The 25186-nt window shown below is 41.2% G+C and overlaps 1 protein-coding gene across 5 annotated transcripts in view; it reads left to right on the forward strand.

Moving 5' to 3' along the window:
• CCDC66 (coiled-coil domain containing 66) overlaps window positions 1–25186 on the forward strand; it is a 43844-nt gene that overhangs the window by 11762 nt on the left and 6896 nt on the right. For 2 of the 5 annotated variants that reach the window (XM_062201112.1, XM_062201113.1), the window contains 8 exons: window positions 844–1009; window positions 1182–1285; window positions 4222–4343; window positions 4781–4882; window positions 16484–16615; window positions 16990–17240; window positions 17443–17527; window positions 19568–19729. In XM_062201112.1, coding sequence (XP_062057096.1) covers window positions 844–1009; window positions 1182–1285; window positions 4222–4343; window positions 4781–4882; window positions 16484–16615; window positions 16990–17240; window positions 17443–17527; window positions 19568–19729 — 1124 coding nt within the window. The remainder of the gene's footprint in view (window positions 1–843; window positions 1010–1181; window positions 1286–4221; window positions 4344–4780; window positions 4883–16483; window positions 16616–16989; window positions 17241–17442; window positions 17528–19567; window positions 19730–25186) is intronic. The other 3 variants (XM_062201114.1, XM_062201115.1, XM_062201116.1) reach the window with 3 other exon arrangements.

The raw sequence follows: 25186 nt of genomic DNA on the forward strand, positions 1-25186 counted from the left end.
TCTCGTTTCAGCTTTGAACTAAGGAACTGTGAATATGAAGATAATAGAAGTATTAAAGTTTTATTGTACAATAGTGAAATAAGTTTAAAAATTGAACTTGACATGTCCCATGGAGATGCCTCACAATTGGGATGGGGACTAGTTAGCTCAAGGCGCTCAAGATGGAGTCATCTGTCCTCTTTTGGTCCAGATTATTCTTGGTAAAATGACAAAGCTGAATTTATCTTTGAGGCTAGAGTTCTGGTTCAGAGAACAAAGAGCAGCTTACAAGTTATAATGAGAAATAATATCAACAAAGTTTAAAAGCAGCATTTGCCTAATCATGCAATGAACTACATATTAGGTATGCTTTCTCTTCATTAGGAGATCTAGTATAATCAGGAGGAATTAGAACAGTTTTTAAGCCAATATATGTGCCCTGTAGGAGACATTTGGTTTAGATATGGTAGCTGGGACATGGAGAAAACAGTTCATAAAAAAGTTTTCCACTGATTTCTTGGCTATATGAGAAAAATAAGTTCAGTTAATGACTTTTGTTACTAAGCTATTTGCGTTTCCCTTTAGGTTATGATTTGTGTTATTTGTAAAATTATGTCAAGAATAATTGGAGGTTTACTTTTCTGTTGTTAACTTGTCCCTATTTGATATAAGAAGTTGTATGGCTATCATGAGCAAGCTCTTTCATCTCTAGGCCACAGGTTCTTGACAGAAACTCACCTCTAGGATTATTGTGGAAATTAAGTAATGTATAAGACTTTAAAGCTGGATAGCAATATACCGTAGTAAGTTTTTGTAATTGATATAATTTAACAATAATTTTAAAACTTGTACTTTACCTCCTAGGCCAGTGTGGTCTGAATTTAAGCAATATTCCTAATCAGCCAAAGGATGAGAACATTATAGGATTACTTCAAAAATCTGAGGCTGTGTCACTTGTCCCAGATGAAAATAAATCTGTCTTATATAAAAATCAGGAGGCATCTGTTCAGTCTGAGCAGAAAACTGACATGTATGTGACTCTTACCTGCTACTGTGGGATCATCTTGGGAATATATTTTGCTTTGATTTATTTGCTTGTGAAGTATTTACTCTAAAGATTTAGAGCTATTTAAATTTTATTAATATTTATGGAATCAGTTGAAATGTATAAGATTTCTTATATTTTTGGTGTTTTACCTTAGAGAGAATGAATGGAAACCAGCTGACATATTCAGTACTCTGGGGGAAAGGGAACGCTATAAAAGTTTGCTGGAGGCAAAAAAGGCCCAGTGGAAGAAAGAGCTGGGTGGGTAATTTTTATATATTTTCTTACAGTTTTGTTCGTTTGCAGAATATATATATAGAGAGAGGAAGAAGTATGTCTTTTAGTATGATTATTTTCAAAAGTCCTCTAACATTTGACTAGAGTAGATCTACTCAAGTTTCTTAGAAACTTTGTGCTTCCACATTGCTTTAGGTTGTGTCTTTTTATTTGGTACTCTGTGATGTACATCAAAAAGCATTAATGTGTCTGGTATTCTGGAGCCTCTGTTGCTCAAAGATTCCTAAATTTTTCTTATTTTCAGAGAACGCTTTTTCATATTTTTATTGCAGAAATCATGAATTTAATTTGGTTATTAAAAATTCATTGATCTATTTTTTAAAAATAAAAGTTTTTTTTTTTTTTTTTAAGATGTATTTATTTGAAAGTCGGAGTTAGAGGAGAGGAGAGGCAGAGAGGTCTTCCTTCTGCTGGTTCACTCCCCAGTTGGCCGCAACATCTAGGGCTGGACTGATCTGAAGCCAGGAGCCAGGAGCTTCTTCCAGGTCTCCCACAGGGATGCAGGAGCCCAAGGACTTGGGCCATCTTCTATTGCTTTCCCAGACCATAACAGAGAGCTGGATCGGAAGTGAAGCAGCCAGAACTTGAACCGGCGCCCATATGGGTTGCCGGCACTGCAGGCAGCGGCTTTATAGCACTGGCCCTGAAATACAACATTCTAATCAAGAATAATCATCTAACCAATGAATATACTGTCATTAATGATACTAGTTGATAATTGTAGATAGAAACAAACCCACTGCTTTCTGTCAGCTTGGAGACCTTATAACAGAAAAGTTTGTAATTTCTGTTAGAGTCTTGAAATTTTGTTAATAACCAAGAAAATACCCATTACTTCTCCCACCCCAAGATTTATTTATTTGAAAGATAGAGTATGAGAGAGAGGTGGGAGGTGGAAATAAAGAGCTGTCCTCTGGTTTATTTCCCCAGTGGCTGCAATGGCCAGGGATGGGCCAGGCTGAAGCCAGGAGCTTGCAACTCCTTCTGAGTCTCTCAGTTGGGTGGCCAGGGCCCAGGTACTTGGATCATCTGCTGCTGCTTTCCCAGGCACATTACCTGCATTGGATCTGCCCTGGAGGCAGAGCAGCACTTGAACTAGCACTCTGATGTAGGATGCCAGCATTATAAGTGGCAGCTTAACTCCCTGTGCCACAACATTGGCCCACATCCATTACATCTTATTTTGGTAAATGTATGACTTAACACTTGTACTTCTCAGTAATGGCTACAAAAGGCCTGAGCATAGACTATCCCCCAATCAAACAGGAAGTCATATAAGGCAGTCACTAAACTTTTTGGATTATGTAATTTAGAAAAAGAAATTAGCAGCAGAAATAAGGAATGAATGATACTGGCTTTGGTCATGGTAAAAGAATGAAGAATTAAATTTATGATAATATCACAGGGTTTGGAGATCTGATATGTGTTTATATCACAATTCTGGCTTCATATATTTTTTTCAGTGTAAATTTAACTTTCGATACCAAATTTCTAAAATAAAGTGGAATTTGTTGGAAAAACTGAGATGTTTTATTCTTTAATTGTCTTAATAAAAACAATTTGGGGCTGGCACCGTGGTGTAGCAGGTAAAGCTGCCACCTGCAGTGCCAGAATTCCATATGGGCCCGTGGTCAAATCCCTGCTGCTCCACTTCAGTCCAGCTCCCTGCTAACATGTCTGGGAAAGCAGCGGAGGATGGCCCAAGTACTTGGGCCCCTGCACACCCACAGGAGACCCAGGAGAAGCTCCTGGCTCCTGGCTTCAGATCAGCCCAGCTCCAGCTGTTGGCAGCTATTTGGGGAGTGAACCAGTGGATGAAAGATTTCTCTCTCTCTCTCCATCTCTCTCCCTCTCTAATTTTATTTTTCAAATGAAATAAATAAACCTTTAAAAATATAAAAATACACAACATACTGGAGTAGGCATTTGGCCTAGCAGTTAAGACACTCACTTCTCTTATCAGAGTAAGTGGGCTCTATACCTGGTTCTTTCCCGACTGTAGCTTCCTGCTAATGCAGTCTCTGAGAGGCAACAGTGATGGCTCAAGTGTGATTGGGTTCCTGATATCCACTAAGAAAGACATAAATTGAGTTCTCATCTCCCATCTTTGACCTGACCTGGCCCAGTCCCAGCGACTGTGGCAGCCATTTGGGGAGTGAAGCAGAGATTGGGAACTTGCTTGCTTATTCTCTTTGCCTGTCATATAAATTTTTTTAAAAGCTTGCATATTTTTTAGCAAAGCATATTTTCATAAATTTTCTTGGAATTTAGATTTCAACATCTCTGAATTTTATATTTAAAGAACTATTAATAGTGGGGTTTAGTTTTGACTATAGCTATGTGTTAGACACAGGATTTTGTTTAATTTGCAGCTGTTATGAGAAATAATGATGACATTTATTGAAAATTTACTTTGTGTCAGACCCTATACTGAAATAGGCACCATTATTAAACACATTTTACAGAAGAAACCAAGTTTTAGAGCGGTAAACAGTAATTTGTCCACAGTCATTTAGCTGGAATGTGGTTAAACTTGATGGCCGGTTTCTCTGACTTCAGAGTGTTCTACCTTTTCATTCTCATTGTAATAAATGAATATTACATCAAAGTAGGACCTTTGAATATTTAACAAGTTATTTTGATAAAATTGCTCCTTATTGATAGTTATGATAAAGCAAACATTTTCACATCCTTTTGTGCCATTCTTAAGTTTCGTTCCTGTTAAATATTTTATTCCATATCCCCCAAAATTCCTCTCTACCTTATGAGTAAATCTCCCTGTTAAACAATTTTTATTAGATCTGTGTTAGAATCTGCACTCTAAGAAGGTCATGATTTGTTTACATGATTCTTTTTTTACAGTTTTTGTACATTTTTTAAAAAAAGGACATTATTTACAGATGAACAGGTTGCTTTAAAGAAGAAAGAAAAAGAAGTTTCTGAAAAATGGAATAATTCTTGGAAAAAATCTGATAGTGATAAAATACTGTGGGAAAAACTTCAAGATTTTGACAGATCCAGGGTAAGAATATCAAAAACAAGCATTTATGGAACACAGAATTCTTAATTACAGTTTTTAAAGTGCTAAGCAGTGTTCATATTATAAAATTTTTAAGTCTTATTTTCATATGGCATTTTAAAACTGTTGTTTTGTATTTAATTATGGTCTCAACTAGTCTGTTTGCATTCTGTAAGTTGTCTTGCTCTGTTAGTAGGTGAGTATAGAAGCCCCAGGCAGCTTCTTTTAAGGCCTCTGCTACAAAGGATCTGTGCAGTTTTTCAAAGGAGCACAAAATTCTACCACTAACCAGGTGTTATACACAAGATTATCAAATCAAACATAAGTTCATGTATCATAAGTATGTAGCAGGTGTCCCTCAAGTAGTAGTTTTGTGATCTGTAAATTTTTATCTGTGTTCAATTTCAGATAAAATGTGTTGTTTTTCTGTTTGCTTTCAGGTTTCTGCTAGCTCTTCAATCATTATGTCACCATCTCCTAATCAGGTTACAGTGGTTGAAGCCGATGAGCACTCACTACTTAGAGCTAGTCAAATTTTAGAGGTAAGTTCTAAATATCAGCAGTTAGAACATTTAAACTCTTAAGTATTTGACTTTTGTATAATCTCTTTTTCCCTGTAGGAGTGAATCTAAGTCCTTTTTTTTGTTTAATTACCACTTAAGTTTTCCTGAGTGTGTTTTGTTCCTTAAATTAAAAAAAAAAAAAAAAAGCTGTTAACTACTTTTTTACATAAGTAATCCTTTTCTCCTTGTGAACCAAATATATTCTGGAAATACTACATGAAACTTCAAGGAATGATTCTGAGCTTAGAAATTTTCAGCAATGTGGCCTGATTAGCTAGATTATTTTTAGAACCTCTCCAAGTTACATTGTTTGAATGGTTGTCTACTCTGTCCCATGTAGGATTGACTGGCCTGTATTAATTTGTCTATTGATAATTTAACATTAACAGAAGAATTAAATCTGAATTGCATTTTTCCACTGTCCCAAAAGCACTTTGTTAAAAGGCTATAAATTAGGACTGAGAGAAATCATTTTGGAAAAACCTCTTTGTGGATGATAACTGTAGGTGTGCAAAGTTCAGAAGTTGATGTATGTGGGGAAGGGTGCTGCCTGCAAAGCTGCATCCCATGTGAGTGATGGTTTGGGTCCAGCTGCTCCACTTCCAATCTAGATCCCTGCTAATGGCATGGGAAAGCATCAGAAAATGGCCCAAGTGCTTGGGCCCATGCCACTCACGTGAGAGAACCTGGAGGAAACTTTGTGGCTCCTTACTTTGTTCTGACCCAACCTGGCTGTTGCAGTGAACCAGCTGATGCAGTCAATCAATCAGTCTCCCTCCCTCCCTCTATCCCTACCCTTACCCCTACCCCTCCCTCCTTCTCTCTCCTCCCTTTGTCTCTGTAACTCTGACTTAAAATAAGTAAGTCTTTAAAAAAAAGTTGATGTATGCAGATACTGGTTGGGCATAACTAATCCATAGTGCTCCAAAATCTAAAACTTTTTGAGCACTGACATCAAGCCACATCTGACTTCGTGTGGCAGAATGCAAACTGCAGACACAATAAAAAAATACCGTATAAAATAACCTTCAGAGGTGGGCATCTGGTGCATTGATTAAGACTCTGGGATTCTCACATCCCTTGTTGGAATGCCTAGCTGGAATCCCAGCTTCACTTTTTTTTTTTTTAAGATTTATTTATTTTATTTGAAAGTTAGAGTTACACAGAAAGAGAAGGAGAGGCAGAGAGAGAGAGGTCTTCCATCCTCTGGTTCACTCCCCTAGTTGGCCACAACGGCCGGTGCTGTGCCGATCCAAAGCCAGGAGCTGCTTCTGGGTCTCCCATACGGGTGCAGGGACCCAAGGATCTGGGCCATGTTCCACTTCTCTCCCAGGCCATTGCAGAGAGCTGGATTGGAAGTGAACAGCTGGGACTCAAATGGCATGTCAGCACTGCAGACAAGTGGCTTTACCTGCTCGCCACAACATCGGTCCCCCAGCTTCACTTTCGATCCAGCTTCCTGCCAATACCCACCCTGGGTAGGTTGTAGATGATAGCACAAGTGCTTGAGTCCCAGCCACCCACATTGGAGTTGAGTTCCTGGCTTCTGTGTAGCCTGGACAGTCCTTTCTGTTGCAGGCATTTGGAGAATGAACTAGCAGCTGGAGGATGTCCATCACTCTGCCTTTCAAATAAATAATAAATTTTTTAAAATCTATTTTGTGTGTTTAGACTTGGGCCCGGTGCCCAGGATATTTTATGTATGTACAGATGTTTCAGAATCTGAAAATAGCTGAAATGTGAAATTTTGAGTTCCAGGCATTTCTTAAAGGTACACTCAATCTGTACCACCAAAAACTACAACTAACTCTAACTTTTCATAACATTTGTGAAATCTGTTGCTGACTTACTAACTTCTCAATATTTGGATCAAAGAAGGTAATGCTAAAAATATTTAGTACTATCAGTTACCAAATTTTAGGTTAAAATGTTAGCATTATTGGTTAAATTATAAGGTTTTTAAAAATCATTTATTTTGCCTGGCGCCGTAGCTTAACAGGCTAATCCTCCGCCTTGCGGCGCCAGCACACCGGGTTCTAGTCCCGGTTGGGGCGCCGGATTCTGTCCCGGTTGCCCCTCTTCCAGGCCAGCTCTCTGCTATGGCCCGGGAAGGCAGTGGAAGATGGCCCAAGTCCTTGGGCCCTGCACCCACATGGGAGACCAGGAAAAGAACCTGGCTCCTGGCTTCGGATCAGCGAGATGCGCTGGCTGTAGCGGCCATTGGAGGGTGAACCAACGGCAAAGGAAGACCTTTCTCTCTGTCTCTCTCTCTCACTATCCACTCTGCCTGTCAAAAAAAAAAAAAAAAATCATTTATTTTGAGGAGATAGTCCATACCATTTTTAATGCAAATAACAGCCATTAAAAACTGCAGGTTTTTAAATATTTAGAATATCTTTTTAAAGATATTCTAATTTCTAATTTCTAATTATTCTAATTCTAATTTCTCTATAAAACCCAGAACAATTGAGTAAAGTTATTTTGAAGTCAGAAGTGAAAGTAGAGGTAGTATTGAGAGCAAGATTAAAAAGGAAAAGACACTAGATCTAGGACTGGGTAACCAAGAATTAAAGAGTTTGATTACCTTCTTTTATTGTTTAAATACAGTTTTAATATATTTTGCATTAGTGTGGTAAGATATTCCAGAAGTGCTATTGAGGGAAAAATACTTGTCTAACAAAAAGCCCCTTTCTCAAATACCTAGTAACAGCTGGTTTCAGAAATCCCAGCCATGGCAGCTGTTTATATTGTTTGAATATTGTTACCCTCATCATGTAATTGGGAGGCGGGGGGAGTTTGGTTGCCAGCAATAGCCAAAGCGTCCTGTTAAAACATGATGTAATGCATGTAAAGTGCTTAGAATAGTGATTGCCATAAACAAATGCTTAGTGAAAATTTGCTCTCCTTAAAATTAATGAAGCACATCCATTTGGAGCCCTAAGGCTCCAAATTCTTGATTCTCAATCTCACTTTCCCTTCCCTAGTTGAACTCCCCAGAATTGTATTGTTATCCCTGTATTGTTCAACCCAAACATTCTTCTACAATGTACAGTGTAAAACACTTTTATATTTCTAAATTTAATTACGCTTTCAGTCTTTTGGATAATAGCTCACCTTAATGAAAACTTAGCTTTCCGTGTTGACTAGCCTTCCCTGGAACCCTCTTTTAAGTAGAGGCAGTGTATTTTAATATCTTCTGTAACATGGAGTGGAAAGTGAGGTTGTCATCCTGATAGCTTCTTTCTGCTACATCCAGACTGCAGTTCTGCATTTTATCAACAAAAAGTTCTTCCCATATGTACTTTTTTTTTTTTTTTTTTTTTTTTGACAGGCAGAGTTAGAGAGAGAGAGACAGAGAGAAAGGTCTTCCTTTCCGTTGGCTCACTCCCCAAATGGCCGCTACAGCCGGCATGCTGATCTGAAGCCAGGAGCCAGGTGCTTCCTGCTGGTCTCCCATGCGGGTACAGGGCCCAAGCACTTGGGCCATCCTCCACTGCCTTCCCGGGCCACAGTAGAGAGCTGGACTGGAAGAAGAGCAACTGGGATAGAACCAGCGGCCCAACGGGACTAGAACCCTGGGTGCTGGCACCACAGGTGGAGGATTAGCCAAGTGAGCTGCAGCGCCGGCCATCTACTTTTTTTTTTTTAATATCTTGTATTTATTTTAATTTTTTTTTTTTTTTGACAGGCAGAGTGGATAGTGAGAGAGAGAGAGACAGAGAGAAAGGTCTTCCTTTGCCGTTGGTTCACCCTCCAATGGCCACCGCAGCCGGTGCACCGCACCGATCCGAAGCCAGGAGCCAGGTGCTTCTCCTGGTCTCCCATGGGGTGCAGGGCCCAAGCACTTGGGCCACCTCCACTGCACTCCCTGGCCACAGCAGAGAGCTGGCCTGGAAGAGGGGCAACCGGGACAGAATCCAGCACCCCAACCAGGACTAGAACCCGGTGTGCCGGCGCCGGCCAATTTTTGTTTTGTTTTTTGAAAGCCAGAGTGACAGGAAGAGGGAGAAAGATTTTGTATCTACTGGTGCACTTCCTAAATGGCCACAATAGATGGGGTTAGGCCAGGCCAAAGCCTGGAACCAGGAACTCCATCATGGTCTCCCACGTGGGTGGCTGGGGTCCAAATACCCAAACCTTATCTTCCACTGCCTTCCCTGGCACGCGTTAGCGGGAAGCTAGATCATGAATGGTATAGCCAGGACTTGAAGCAGCACTTTGCTATGGAATACTGTCATTGCAAGCAGTGTCTTAACCTGCTGAGCCACAATGCCAATGTCCTCCCCATCCCCAGTGTCACTTTTCAAAAATTATGTGAAAATATGTATAAGGTGAAATTTCCCATTTCAACCTTTTTTTAGTGTACACTTCGTTGGCCTTAAGAATATGCATGTTGTTGTACAATTATCACCACTCTTCATCTTCAAAACTTTTTCATTATACCAAAACTAAAACTGTGCCCATGGAAGGATAACTTCTATTACTTCCTCTCCTTAATCCCTGGCAACCACCATTCTATTCTCTGTGAATTTAACTACTGTAGGTATCTCATAAGTAGAATCATCCAATATTTGTCATTAATTATTTATTTGTTTGTTTTTTATTTATTTATTTTTTTTGACAGGCAGAGTGGGCAGTGAGAGAGAGAGACAGAGAGAAAGGTCTTCCTTTTTGCCGTTGGTTCACCCTCCAATGGCCGCCATGGTAGACGCGCTGCTGCCGGCGCACCGCGCTGATCCGATGGCAGGAGCCAGGTGCTTCTCCTGGTCTCCCATGGGGTACAGGGCCCAAGCACTTGGGCCATCCTCCACTGCACTCCCTGGCCACAGCAGAGAGCTGGCCTGGAAGAGGGGCAACCGGGACTAGAACCCGGTGTGCCGGCGCCGTAAAGCGGAGGATGAGCCTACTGAGCCGCGGCGCCGGCCCATATTTGTCCTTTTCTAACTTGGATGTTTTGCTTAACATAATGTCTTCAAGGTTTATCCATGCTGTGATGTGTCAATTTCATTATTTTCTGAGGCTGAGTAATATTCCATTGTATGTATATGTATTTATCCATTTGTCTGTTGGTGGTCATTTGGCTATCATGAATAGTGTTGCTACCAACATTGGCATACAAATAATCTGTTTAAGTTTCCATTTATCTGCTTTTGGGGATATATTCAAAAGTGGGATTACCAGATTATACACAAATATTTTTTTAAAAGGTTATATTTAACTTTTTATGTTAAATTTTTACCAGTTTTAATTTGATAATTTTATATCTGTTATACTGCCTTTCCACAGAGGTGATATTATTGTACGTTCCCACCAGTGGTATACAAGGGTTCTAATTTCTCCATGTCTTCACCAGTTTTTTGTTTTTTTTTTTTTTTAAGATTTATTTATTTATTTGAAAGGCAGAGTTACAGAAAGGCAGAGAGAGGGGAAGGTCTTCCAGCCTCTGGTTCCCTCTCCAAATGGCTGCAACAGCCAGAGCTGGGCCGATCCAAAACCAGGAGCTAGGAGCTTCTTCTGAGTCTCCCATGTGGGTGCAGGGGTTCAAGGACTTGGGTCAGCTTCTGCTTTCCCAGGTCATAGCAGAGAGCTGGATCAGAAGTGGAGCAGTCAGGACTCAAACAGGCACCCATATGGGATGCCAGCATTGCAGGCAGTGCCTTTACCCACTACGTCACGGTGCCAGCCCCCTCTTATTATTTTTGATTTATATAGCTCACTATGGTTTTGATTTCTCTTAAGTAGAAATATCCAAGTCCTTGTATGGACATTTTTAAAATCTTATATGTTGTTGAGTTGTAGCTTTTTTCTTTGTATATTCTAGATATTAATTGTTTACCAGGTTTATAATTTGCAAATATTTTCTCCCATTCTGTGAGTTGCTTTTTTACTGTCTCAATAATTGTGTCCTCCAAAGCACAAAAGTGCTGAAATTTGATGAAGTCCATTATAGTTCATTATGTCTTTTTGTTGGCTGTGCTTTTGGTTGTTATATTCAAGCAATCATTGCCAAATCTGTGTTTTCTTCTAAGTTTTTTAGTCTTATCTCTTGTTTTTAGGTTTTTGATCCATTCTGAGTTAATTGTTATAAATAGTGTTAGGTAAGCATCTGGCTCCTTTTATTTCTTTCTTTCTTTCTTTTTTTTTTGGCATGTGGATATCCCATTTCCCCAACACCATCCTTTCCCCTTTTGAACAATCTTGGCATGTTGACCAAAATTATTTGAGTATATGAGGGTTTGTATCTGTTTATTCCATTAGACTGTACATCTGGCTGTAATCCAGTGCCTCACTGTTTTGATTCTCATTGCTTTGTATTAAGTTTTGATATCAAGACATGTGAGTCATTCAGCTTTCTTTTTAATATTGTTTTGGCTTTCAGAGTGTCTTGAGATATTCTATATGAATTTTAGGGTGGAGTTTTCTATTTCTCCAAAAAGTGTCATTGATGTTTTCATAGGAACTGCATTGAATCTGTAATTTGCTTTGGGTGTGTATTGATACCTGAACAATATGAAATCTTTGAGTTCATGAACACAGGATATCTTTGCATTTATTTGCGTCTTAAATTTCTTTCTGAAATGGTCTGTGGTTAGTTTTTCACCTCCTGTGATAAATTTGTTCCTAAGTATCTGCTTGATGCTGTCGTATGGAATTTTTTAAAAAAATTTTATTCTGAATTGTTCTTTTCATATATAGAAACAGCAGATTTTTGTATGTTGGTTTTTTTTAATCCTGAAACTGCTGAATTTGTTTATTCTAGAATTTTTTTGTGAAATCTTGTGTTTATTGTATAGTGCACAAATTTGGTGTAGTTCCTTCTGGTACTATTTTATTAATGAGTAGATAAATAAACAACTACTTTAATGCCTAAGACATGTATGCATAATCATATCTGGATCATGTATCTGTCCTTTACTTTATTGACTTTATAGCTTTCTGACTTTTAAAAATATTATGTGATCTTTTTGACATGTTAAAGGATAGTATAAAAAGAAATCTCTACCCATGCCACACATAGTCAAGAAGAGCACATTACCATATAATACAGAGTTCAGCAGGAATTTCTGTGGATTTATGTCACTAATAGGACAGCTTAAAAAAAAATATGAAGTCATGCCTCAATAGAATCAAAATGGAATACCTAGAGCCTTTGTAATCCTTTTGTTGTCATATAACTTGAGAATCTTGGGAGTGGTGTTGAGGATTATGAAGCCTTTCCTAGGACTCGAATGTGAGTAAATTATAACCCACTCTCAGTGCACTGATCTTATTTCAGATGAAAATAGGTACAACATCCTGACTAAAATGAGCCAATCGTGGCCAAAGCTTCCCATTCCCAGTCTATCCTCATAGCATGAACTAGAAGGACCTTATGTCAGTCCTCCAAAATTAAACTCTGTAGAATATAGTCTGCTCATAATCATAACAGGGTTGGTCTCTTTGCCTTGATAAGAAGATTTAAATAGAAAAAGGAAATGGAATTGTTTGAAGGCTTTGTTAGGCCCCAAGAACTATACCAGGAGCTTTATATATCTGTATATATAGTTTCGGAATAAATGACAGAATTTACTAATAGCTAAACAGGTGTAGGAAAGCACTGAGGTAACTTAACCTAACTACCCACAATACTACACTTAGATAAATTTCTCTTTGTTCAAGGGGGTATAAACAGGGGAAAAAATAGAGAGTAAAAATATTCAGCACTAAAGAAGGGTATATTCCTGTGAAGTACTCATAGCAAAATCCTAGGGCTTGGCATTGTAGCATGGGGGCTTAGGCCTTTGCTTGTGATATCAGCGTCCCATAAGCAGGCAGCAATTTGAGTCCCAGCTGCTCTGCTTCCAGTCCTGGTTCCTGCTGCTATACCTGGTAAGTCAGTAGAGAGTGGTCCAGATACTTGGGCACCTGCCATCTATGTGGGAGACCTGAATGGAGTTCTAGGCTCATGGCATCAGTCTGGACCAGCCGCAGCCATTGCAGCCATTTAGAGAGAGAGCCAGTGGATAGTTCTCTGTGTCTGTCTGTCAGTCTCTCTCTTGCATTCTGCCCTTCAAATAAATAACTCTTATTTTAAAAAAAATAAGAAAGAGGGGCCGATGCTGTGGCACAGCAAGTTAACGCCCTGGTCTGAAGCGGCAGCATCCCATATGGATGCTGGTTCAAGGCCCGGCTGCTCCACTTCCAATCCAGCTCTCTGCTGTGGCCTGGGAAAGCAGTGGAAGATGGCCCAAGTACTTGGGCCCCTGCACCCACGTGGGAGACCCAGAAGAAGCTCCTGGCTCCTGGCTTCAGATTGGCGCAGCTCCGGCCGTTGTGGCCAATTGGGGAGTAAACCATCGGATGGAAGACTGATCGACCTCCCTCCCGCCTTACCTCTGTCTCTCCTTTCTCTGTGTAACTCTTTCAAATAAATAAATAAAGCTTAAAAAAAAAAAAAAGATATGAAAGGCGCTGGCAATGTGATGTAGCAGGTTAAGGCACCACTTGTGACACCCTCTTCGAATCCAGTTCTCTCTCTCTTTTTTTTTTTTTTTTTTTTTTTGATTTATTTATTTATTTGAAAGTCAGAATTACACAGAGAGAGAAGGAGAGGCAGAGAGACAGAGGTCTTCCATCCGCTGGTTCACTCCCCAATTGGCCACAATGGCCGAAGCCAGAAACTTCTTCTGGGTACAGAGTCCCAAGGACTTGGGCCATCTTCCAGTGCTTTACCAGGCCAGAGCAGAGAGCTGGATTGGAAGTGAAGCAGCTGGGTCTCAAACTGGCAGCGCCGGTGCCTCAGGCCAGGGCGTTGACCTGCTGTACCACAGCACCGGCCCCCAGTACCCTGTTAATGCACCTGAGAAGACAGCAGAAGATGGCCCAGGTGCTTGGACCACTCCCACCCACGTGAGAGACCCGGAGGAAGTTCTTGGCAACTGACTTCAGCCTGGGCCAGCACTGGCCATTGCAGCCACTTGGAGAGTGGGTCAATGGGTAGATCTCTCAATCTCTTTATCACTCTGCCTTTCAAATAAATAAATCTTTTTTTAAAATTGTATTTAGTTATGCAAGTTTCATATATTTCATATATGCAGATTTAGGAACATAGTGATACTTTCATCCTCTTTCCTCTCACATTCCAACTCTTAATTTTTACAAAGATCTATTTTCAGTTTACTTAATATAGTTAACCCTACACTAAGTAAAATAAGTAAAGCTTAAGAAAGGAGTACTGGCATTATGGTGTAGCAGGTCAAGCTGCCACTTGTGACACCAGCATCCCTTATTAGCAATGATTGAATCACAGCTACTCCACTTCCAATCCAGCTCCCTGCTAATGCACCTGGAAAGACAGCAAAAGATGGACCAAGTGCTTGGGTCCTTGTCTGCAGTGTGGGAGACCCCTATGAAGATCCATGCTTCTGGCTTCAGCCTGGCCGACCCCTGGCTGTTGGTAGCTGTTTGGGTTTGAACCAACAGATGGAAACCTTTATTTATAAATTCAAAAAAGATTTTTGAAGAGTCAGCATTGTGACAGCTGATAAAACCTCTGCCTGCTGGCATCCTGTGCCCTGCTCCACTGCCAATCCATCTCCTTGTTAATGGCCTGGTAAAAGCAGTGGAAGATTGCCCAAGTGTTTGGGCCCCTACCAGTCATGTGGGAGACCTGGATGAAGCTCCTTTTCCACCCCTGGCCATTGCAACTATCTAGGGAGTGAACCAGTGAATGGAAGGTACCTCTCTCTCTCTCTCTCTCTCTACTTCTTTCTGTAACTCTTTAAAATAAATAAATAAATTTGAAAGACATTTTCTGAAACTGATTTTGGCTCTTTTTTTTTTTTTTTTAAAGATTTATTTATTGGAAAGAGTTACACAGAGAGAGGAGAGGCAGAGAGAGAGACAGATGGGGGTCTTCCATCTGATGGTTTACTCCCCATTTAGCAGCAACGGCCGGAGCTGTGCTAATCCGAAGCCAGGAGCCAGGAGCTTCTTCCGATCTCTCATGCGGGTATGGGGGCCCAAGGACTTGGGCCATCTTGTACTGCTTTCCCAGGCCACAGCAGAGAGCTGGATTGGAAGTGGAGCAGCTGGGTCTCAAACCAGCATCCATATGGGATGCTGGCGCTTCAGGCCAGGGCTTTAACCTGCTATGCCACAGCGCGGCCCCCTGATTTCGGCTCTTTGTTTTGCTCTTCTTTTTGAGAGATCCTGTTCTCCTGTTTTTTTGTAGCCCAATATGCCTTTTTTTTTTTTTTTTTTTTTTAAGATTTATTTATTCACTTAAAAGTCAGAGTTATACAGAAAGAGGAGAGGCAGAGAGAGAGGTCTTCCATCCACTGGTTCACTCCCCAGCAATGGCCAGAGCTGTGCCGATCTGAAGCCAGGAGCCAGGAGCTTCTTCCGGGTCTCCCATGCAGGTGCAGGGGCCCAAGGACTTGGGCCATCTTCTACTGCTTTCCCAGGCCATAGCAGAGAGCTGGATCAGAAGTGGAGCAGCTGAGACTCAAACCGCCGCCTATATGGGAAGCCGGCACTAGAGGCAGCAGCCTCACCCGCTATGCCACAGTGCTGGTCCCCCAGTATGCCTTTTGTGCTAGCTGGGAAATGGGTGGTGACAAGTGAGAAAGGTGTTGGTGTCTCAACTTGAGAGTCTTGAAATGACAAATAGGGCTGTTCTGGACAGTGGCAGAGTCACCTCTGAGTATTTTTCCCTGAAACTGCATTGTTGTAGATGGTTTTAAGCAGAGAATTAAATGATACATTTCTTCTTCCCTTTGGTAGCTTAATATATCCATTTACTAGCATATGTTTTACATGCAATTTTGCGAATAGGAAGTTAATGCAGGGCTGGCATTGTGGTATAGTTGTTTAAGTCTCCACCTGCAGCCCCAGCATCCTGTATGGGTCCTGGCTGCTCTACTTCGGATCTAGCTCCCTGCTAATGGCCTGGGAAAGCAGCGAAAGATGGCCCAGATGCTTGGGCCCTTGTAACCAAGTGGGAGACCCCAAGACATTCCAGACTTCTAGCTTTGGCCTGTCTCAATCCAAGCTGTTGTGCCATTTGGGAAGTGAACCAATGGATGGAAGACCTCTGTCTCTTATCTGTCTCTCTCTCTCTAACTCTGTCTTTCAAATAAATCTAAAAAAAAAAAATTAATGCTCCTCCAGGAGATAAGTGTTTTCCTGGTTTTAAGTTTGCATAAATTTCTTTGGCAAGATTTTCTAAAGATTGATTTATTTATTTGAAAGGCAGAGTTACAGAGAGGCAGAGGCAGAGAGAGATTTTTCATCCACTGGTTCACTCCCCAAATGGCCGTAACAGCTGGAGCAGAGCCTATCTGGAGCCAGAAGCTTCTTCTAAGTTTCACGTGGATGCAGGGGCCCAAGGACTTGGGCCATCTTCCACTGCTTTCCCAAGCCATAAACAGAGAGCTGGATCGGAAGAGGAGCAACCAGGATATGCTCCAGTGCCCACATGGGATGCCGGTACCGCGGGCAGTGGCTTAGCCAGCTATGCCACAACACCATCCTGTATATATTCCTGCAAACTATTTACAAAAGCAACTGAACTTCAGATGGTTTGGATGACTCATTTAGGAAGCAGCAATGCGGGAGCACCCTTTCAGTGCCATTAAACAAGAACAACAGAGAAAATGGATTGAAGAGTTGAATAAGCAAATAGAAGGTGATCGGCAAAGAAAAATAGAGGAAAAGATTATCTATTCAAAGGTAATACATAGAACTTTTATGGCTATAAAAGAAAAAATAACCTCAAAGTGTTGAAACATAAACTTATAAGTATTTTGAAACTGCTTGACAAAGCCAAAATGTTCAAACTATTTTACATTTGTCCATGTGAACGTGTTTTCATTGAAAATACATTTAGAGTGGTTTTGCATAGCTTTTTGTTACTTTTTAGAAATTGCCTAATTCTTTTAACTTCTCAGCTAATTACCTGAATGTATAAGAAATCAAAACAGTTTAATGTTAAATTTTTATGATGATTATTCTGTTCAGTGATTATTTTTAGAAATGTTTGTCGTTTTGAATTGTTTGTGGGAATAATTCGAAAAATTCTTAGCATTCTTATTTCTTGTGATTAGGGTGAGGAGCATGACAGATGGGCAGTGCATTTTGATTCATTAAAGAGTTGTCTTGGTTCTCAGTCTCAACTGTCCTCTCGCTCAACACACAAACAACCTGAGTACTTCTGTATCTCACCTGAAACTCAGGAGCTGGCTGATATCAGCAGTGTTTGTACACCTATGACTGGAATTCAGGTTGAACCTTCAGAGGAGGCGCAAATAGCAAAGCCTGTTAGGGATGTGACTATGGTAAACACTCAGAAGACAAAGTAAGTTTGTTAAATATATATTAACTTTTTTTTGTAAGAGTCTGTTTTTTAGTAGAACTGTTACTTTGTCTATTTGGTTTGAGATTGGGCATTTTTCTTTGAAACAGAAGTACTTAGTAGATTTATCCCAGATAAAAATTACTTAGCTTGTTGAACCTACCTTTTTAGAAGTTTGAATAACTAATGTATGTTATCTTGTTAGCTTTCTTCGTTCTATGACTGCTCTCTTGGACCCAGCTCAGATTGAAGAACGAGAAAGGAGGCGACAAAAACAGTTAGAACATCAGGTATGGTGTTGAAAAACATTTTTCTTTGCCTTAATGTGTAATAGCCATAGCCAACATATACCTAAGTAAGTGGAAAATGAAATTCTGGTAGAAAATTGTGATCCTATCCTGCGATGAATCCAATTCCTACCCTAACTGGCATAATGTTAGAATTATGTTTATGCTACAAGGTGGCCCAAGTACCTGGGCTCCTGCCATCCATGTGGGAGAGCCGTATGGAGTTCTAGGCTCCTAGCCTCGACCTGGCCCAATCCCGGACCATTGCAGCCGTTTTGGGAGTGAACCAACAGATGAAAGATCAATCTCTCTCTCTCTCTCTCCTCTCTTCTCTCTTTGTCTCTCTGACTCTTTGTCTCTCTTCTCTCTAACTCTGCCTTTCAAATAAGTAAGTAAATTTTTTTTTTTAAAGAATTATGATAAACACCTGACAGGATCACCAGCTACAACCATCTGTCTTCCAGTAGAGAAATAAATTGTGTATATGAATTTGAACTCTCTTAAGTTAATATTAGATTTTCATCACTTTTTTTCTTGAGTTCTGTTCAAAAGGAGAATCAGTTCTCTTTGAAGGGTACTATTTTGGGGATTGAAGTACAGTTATGATTAAGAAATCTAGCATATACTTGTATAAGAAAGGAAGCTAAGATTTAAATAATCTATTCCAATATTAGTTTAATGCTAAAGAGATTGATGTGTCTGAATATAATTTTTTAAAATTTATTTTATTTATTTGAATGACAGTTACAGAGAGAGGTAGAGCCAGAGAGAGAGAGGTCTTCCATTCTGTTGGTTCACTCCCCAAATGGTCGTAATGGCCAGAGCTGAGCTGATATGAAGCCAGGGGTCAGGAGCTTCCTCTGGGTCTCCTATGTGGGTGCAGAGGCCCAAGAACTTGAGCCATCTTCTACTGCTTTCCCAGGCCATAGCAGAGAGCTGGATCAGAAGAGAAGCATTCAGGACTAGAACTGCACCCATTTGGGATGCCAGGGCTTCAAGCCAGGGCTTTAACCCGCTGCACCACAGCTCCAGCCCCTGAGTATAATTCTTTAAAACCTCTGATACGGGACCAGCACTGTGATGTAGTAGGCTGGGCTTCTGCTTATGATGCTGGCATCCCATATGGGCACTATATGTTTTCCGTATGTGTACTGGCTGCTCATCTTCCAAACCAGCTCTCTGCTATGGCTTGAAAGAGCATTAGAAGATGGCCCAATTGGTTGGGCTACTACACTCGCTTGGGAGACCTGGAAGAAGCTCGTGGCTCATGGCTTTGGAGCAGCCAAGCTCCTGGTGTTGGAGCCATTTGGGGAGTGAAACAGCAGATGGAGGACCTTTCTGTCTCCCTCCATCTGTAACTCTACCTCTCAAATAAATAAATAGATTAAAATATTTAAAAAAAAAAAAAATGAGGAGCTGGCGCTGTGGCTCACTTGGTTAATCCTCTGCCTGTGGTGCCGGCATCCCATATGGGCGCCAGGTTCTAGTCCCAGTGCTCCTCTTCCAGTCCAGCTCTGCTGTGGCCTGGGAAGGCAGTGGAGGATGGCCCAAATGTTTGGGCCCCTGCACCTGCATGGAAGACCAGGAGGAAGCACCTGGCTTCTGGCTTTGGATTGGCACAGTATGCCGGCCGTAGCGGCCATTTGGGGGGTGAACCAACAGAAAGAAGACCTTTCTGTCTGTCTCTATCTGTCCAAAAAAAATTTTTTTTGATAAATTAAGAATTTGACATGGTTGTTAGTCTTGCTCAGTTTGATCAGCACACATTAATATCTGCTACTTACCAGGCTTTATGCTAAGCACTGAGATTATTTCTTTAGTTGTTTTTCTTTGATTTCTGCTAATGGCCTGGGTTTGAAGAATAAGCATGTAGAATATGATCAGACAAGTAGGAGATGGGAGATATGTATTGGAGATTGGTCATTTTATCTTACGTAATATTTTCTGGATACACTACTGACAAAAACTTATTCTTTAGTCACCAAAAAAATTCTTCCTGGATTTTTATTTGTGACAATGATTTATGTGGTTGTTTATGACTAGAAAGCCATCACTGCTCAAGTAGAAGAAAGGCGCAGGAAAAAGCAGCTAGAAGAAGAGCAGAGAAAGAGGGAAGAACAAGAAGAGGAGCTTCGCTTAGCACGAGAACGAGAAGAGATGCAGAAACAGTATGAAGAAGACCTACTTAAACAAAAACAAAAGGAAGTATGTATTTATTTAAGATTTTTAAAATTTTTTTGAAAGGCATAGTTTCAAAGAGAAGGGAAGAGACAGAAATCTTGTATCTGCTGATTTACTCCCTAAATGGACACAGTGTCAAGGGCTGGGCCAGGCCAAAGCCAGGAGCCTAGAACTTCATCAGGGTTGCCCACATGGGTGGCAGGGGTCTAAGCTGTCTTCTTGCGCTTTCCCATGCACATTAACAGGGAGCTGGATCAGAAGTGGAGTAGCTGATGCCAGCTTCACAAGTGGTGGCTTAACCTGCTATACTGCAGTGCTGGCCCCAGAAGTAGGTATTTAAACTGCAACATTCTAGAATAAAATTGTTTGCATTTTTAAAGGAAATATAACCAAAAGTATACCAGAACTGGCTGCTAAAGGCAAAAGGTGCTGAGACCAAAGAAAGCGAAAAATTCAAAATTACATAGAGTATGATTTATTTGGAGAACTTACAGGACTGAGGTATGGTCTTGTGTGGCCATGAGACAATGGATTCCCACACCACAAGGAGGAGATAAATGGCTTTATACACAGTAGTGGCCCATGGCTAATCCCCTGGACTTATCCAGAAAATGTTAACATTTGTAAGAGACATTTCAGGCAACAGGCCATCTTGTTGATGGGGTGACCTTCAAGTCACCTAAAGGACAAGTTGTAGTTATATCAGGTTAAATCCTTGTGTTCTACCCCTTACAGCTGGCTTTGCTGTTTTTGTTGTTGTTATAATTTATTTATTTGAAAAGCAGAGTGACTGAGAGGATTAGAGAGAGAGGGAGGGAGAGAATGAGCTTCCATCCACTCGTTCATTCCCCTAATGCCCACAACATCTAGGCCTGGGGCCTGGAACTCCCATCAGGGTGTCCTGTGGGAGTACTACGGAATCATATATTTGAGCCATTATTTGCTGCCTCTCAGAGTGCATATTAGTAGGAAGCTGGATCAGAAACAGAGGCAGGGGCCAGCACTGTGGCATATGAGGCTAAACCTCCGCCTGTGGTACTGGCATCCCATATGGGCGCTGATTCATGTCTGGCTGCACTTCTTTTGATCCAGCTCTCTGCTTATGGCCTGGGAAAGCAGTGGAGGATGGCCCAAGTGCTTCTGCCTCTTGCACCCATGTGGGAGATCCAGAAGAAACTGCTGGCTCCTGGCTTCAGATTGGCTCAACTTCAGCCATTTGGGGAGTAAACCAGCACATAAAAGACCTTTTTCTTTGTCTCTCCTCCTCTCTACCTCTGAAATAAATAAATCTTCAAAAAGAAAAAAAAGAGGTAGGACTTGATCCTAAGCACTCCAGTATAAAATGGCAGGCATCCCAAAGAGTGGCTGCAATGCCCATCCCATAACCAACAGTCTCCATATCCTCCCCTCCCTTTTTTTTTTTTTTTTTTTTGATAAAGATTTATTTATTTGAAAGAGTTACACACAGAGAGAAGGAGAGGCAGAGAGAGGGCGAGAGGGGTCTTCCATCTGCTGGTTTGCTCCCCAGTTGGCCACAACAGTTGGAGCTGCACCAGTCCAAAGCCAGAAGCCAGGAGCTTCTTCCTTGTCTGTCATGTGGGTGCAGGGGCCCAAGGACTTGGGCCATCTTCTGCTTTTTCAGGCCATAGAAGACAGCTGGATTGGAAGTGGAACAGCTAGGACTCAAACTGGTGCCCATACGGGATGCCAGCACTGCCGGTGGCAGCTTTACCTGATACGCCACAATGCTGGCCCCGCCCCAAATTCTAATAGCATTAGGAAAATGAGTTAGCTTTAAAAACAGATTCCAGTAAAAACAGCATCAGACCACAGCCATGAATGAAAATATAAATGTTTAATAGGGACTTGTAATTGCAGTCTATACTATCTAGCTAGGAAATACTGGTAGCATCATTTCTATTAGTGATTGAAGGTGGTATGGTGTGGTGTAACATAAATGTTGGTCCACATGGCAGAATACATCAGTGATGTCAAATACTAGTGGCTGAATGGCAAACCAGAGAGAGATCAGTTTTAGTGCCCTAGAAACTACTCATACTGTGGCAAGAATATCCCAGGGAAACAAATCATTTGCACCCTCATTTAATCGTCCCTTCCCCTGTACTTCACAGGATATTCAAAACAATGCTGTCTCTCCCTGGGAACCAGCTTGGGCACCATGGCATCTGGATGTACAGTTTGGACATGGATGGCATTTTGGACTAGGGTTGTAGTCCCATAGCAGCTCATAAGGGGCACTTACATTTACTAATATGGGTATTGAGATTTATTAACGTGGATATTTAAATTTATTAACACTTTTCCACAGACTGTAGTGCAGCTATCTGAAGGTTTACCTAATAGAATGCCCATCTATTGAACATTTTTTTCTTGACACCAACTCTGCTGCTTTGGGATTATCTAGCAGATGAAAGTGCTTCATGAACCGCTGTGGTGTAATTTGAGTGCCTTAGCCACTGTCAATGCAGCAATGGGTACTACACAAACATCATGTTTAACTTTTAAGAACTTTAATGTGGCATTTTAATTGTCTTTCTTGTTAACCAAAGAGCTGCTTAAGGACAGTAGGTATAGTTACACAGGTTAGAGTATCTATGTCACTTACTGTTTGGCGAAGGGCCAGTATAACAAAACCTGCCAGTCTTGGATAGGTTAGCGTGATGTAGGATAAGTTCCTGAAGTACATACATGTAGGACAGGTGGTGGGGCCCAAGGCGCAAGCCCCTCTAACATTTGACTCATGACTGCATGCCCTTAATTATGTTCCATCTTCCTTGAGCTCGTACTGTGTACCCATGGGGCCACATAAGCCATTTGGGTTGGGACAAGGGACTGCACTTGAATTAAAGCATCTGCCTTTGTTGTGTTCCAGATGGAAAGAACTAGCGAGACTCAACGTAATGCAAAGAACAAAGGGACTTTATTTGTAGGTCCAGCATGCTGGGGCCCCAGCCTCCCGTGCAACGCAGTGCTGGGAGACCAAGACCCCCTTCTTTTTGTTCTCGGGGTTTTCATAGTTCCCAGGCAAACAAGTATTATGTCCGCATTCCTTCCTTCTTCTGGCCCTGCAGGACCAAGGACGGCTCACCTTATTGGTTGCCTCCACCTGGTCCTGCCGAACCAGATGAAGGACTGCCCGGTGTCAGGTTTCATCTTCTCATACCAGGGCATCCTGGGCCTAGTGAGTTTTTCTTGTGAGAAGCCTGTCATAGCATGGCTCTGGCCTCTGACAACTTCATGTTCCCAGAAGTGGAGGTCTTAACATGAGCAAATATGTGATAAACACTTAATTGTAACTCAGGTTCTCTAGCTGTTCTGACATTTGTCGCAACATCACAGGTCCCTAGAAATGCTTTCCTAATATAGGCCATTGCTCTGCTTTCCCTTTTGCAGTTCAGAGTAAGGTTTTGGTACACTGCCCAACTGTCAGTACAAACAGCCAACAGCCATGGCTTAGGAGCCAGTATTTGCCATACGACACACAATTCTGCCATTGGCTGCTCTGATTTCCCCATACCCCGTAGCAGGTTGTATTGCAGTAGCCATCCCGACACTTGGGTTCCCCGTTTGACACATAAGTATATCATTTTCAGGTTATTGAGTTTGCCCCTCTTATACTTATAAAACAATAGGCACTAAGGCAGCTATGAGGGGTGGTATGAGATTGAAAAAAAAAAATCCAAGATTATCTACAGTGTAATTTACTTAGAGGACTTAATAGAATTGTGGTCTCTGTTGGCCATCAGATAATGTATCCCTGCACTACAAGGTGCAGACAAAAGGGTTTTAAAGACAAAGGTGGCTCATAGCTGATTAGGATGCCCTGGACTTTTTCTGGAAACATTAACATTAAGAGATGTAATGTGCAGGTTATCTTAATGAGATAACCTCCAAGGCCACCTAAAGGGGAGGAAGGCAGTTTTCACTAAAATGTCAAGCTGATTATCTACAGCATGTACTTTGAAATTCTGGACCTATTTGTGGAAACATTAAAGCTTTGAGGAAAGTTACAAAATTATAGAAAAAGCTTGAGAAGGTTTTATATTTCATGTGGTGTAGTTCACAAATGCTGAAGTTTTATCCTCTTTATGCTGAGGAGGTCTGAGTAGGACTTTGGTACAGTGGGTTAAGTACTGCTTGGGATGCCTGCATTCTCTATCAAAGCACATTGTGTATCAAGTCCCAGCCACTCCACCTCTGATCCCGCTTCTTGCTACTGCATACTGGAAAGCAGTAAGTGCTTGGGCCCCTGCCACCCATGTGGGAGATGCTGATGGAGTTCCAGACTCCTGGATTTGGCCAGGCCCAAACCTGCTTGTTTTGAGCATCTAGGAAGTGGACCAGTGGATGGAAGAAATGGCTGTCTTTATCTGTTGCTGTGGCTTTCAAGTAGTTGAAAATAATAGATATTTTTAAGGAAATGAGGAGGCGGCTGGTGTTGTGGCACTGTGGGTTGTTACCATTGATGCCAGATCCCATATCAAAGCTGTAGTTTGAGTCCCAGCTGCTCTGCTTCTGATCCAGCTCCCTACTAATGTACCTGGGAAAGCAAAGGAAGATGGCTCACATTCCTGGGCCCCTGCACCCAAATGGGAGATGGAGATGGTGTTCTTGGCTCCTGGCTTCAGCCTGGCCCAAGCCCCTACCATCACAGCCGTTTGGGAAGTAAGCCAGCAGATGGAAAATACCTTTCTGTCTGTCCCTCCGTCTCTGTAATTCCACCTTCCAAAAAAATAAATCCTTAAAAGAAAATTGAGGTCAAGACGAGTTACTGCAGCAAAAGTTACCTATGTACATCACTGTGATTTAGCTATCAGAGGAATCTCTGCTTCATTTCTAAGCAGTTATTATGTTAATTATTCTAGGTGTTAAAAGAGCAATGACTGGCATTTCCAGTAACATGTATCAGCAGGAGCATTTGCAGAATTTTTAGCTGAGATCAATGATAGTATTATGTGCTACATAATAACCTTTTAAAAAGAGTAGCTGTCTATTTGCCTGGAAGACAAGGTGGTATAGACAGGATAGGTATGGTGGTGTCAACTGCCATGTTTGCGGCAGCCTGACAGAGTATATCAAATAGTAGCATTCAGTTGTCAAAAATTTAGAGGTTTAAGGAGCAAAACACAGAGTCTGCTATTTAGCCTTTTCCCACTTAGCAGGCTTCATCAAAGTAAGATCTGTTTTCTGAGCCAGCTATGTGACATATCATGTATTCACCAAAAACAATTATCTTTACTTCAAGTGGCTAGAACCCTTACATTTTACCTTTTAATACTTGTTTTTAATAGATTGACTTGTAATTTTAAAAACTGAGAAATTAGCAGAAATGGCTAGATTTCTTGAATTTGTGATTTTTAATATAGCTGTAGAAAGATATTAACATGAAAGCCCTGTTGACTTACCTAATGACTAAAGTGTTAATTGACCCATAGAAGCTTAGAATATTCACTGAGAGAA

The sequence above is a fragment of the Lepus europaeus genome, chromosome 9 (genome assembly GCF_033115175.1).
Source record: "Lepus europaeus isolate LE1 chromosome 9, mLepTim1.pri, whole genome shotgun sequence".
In the NCBI taxonomy this organism is placed as follows: domain Eukaryota; kingdom Metazoa; phylum Chordata; class Mammalia; order Lagomorpha; family Leporidae; genus Lepus; species Lepus europaeus.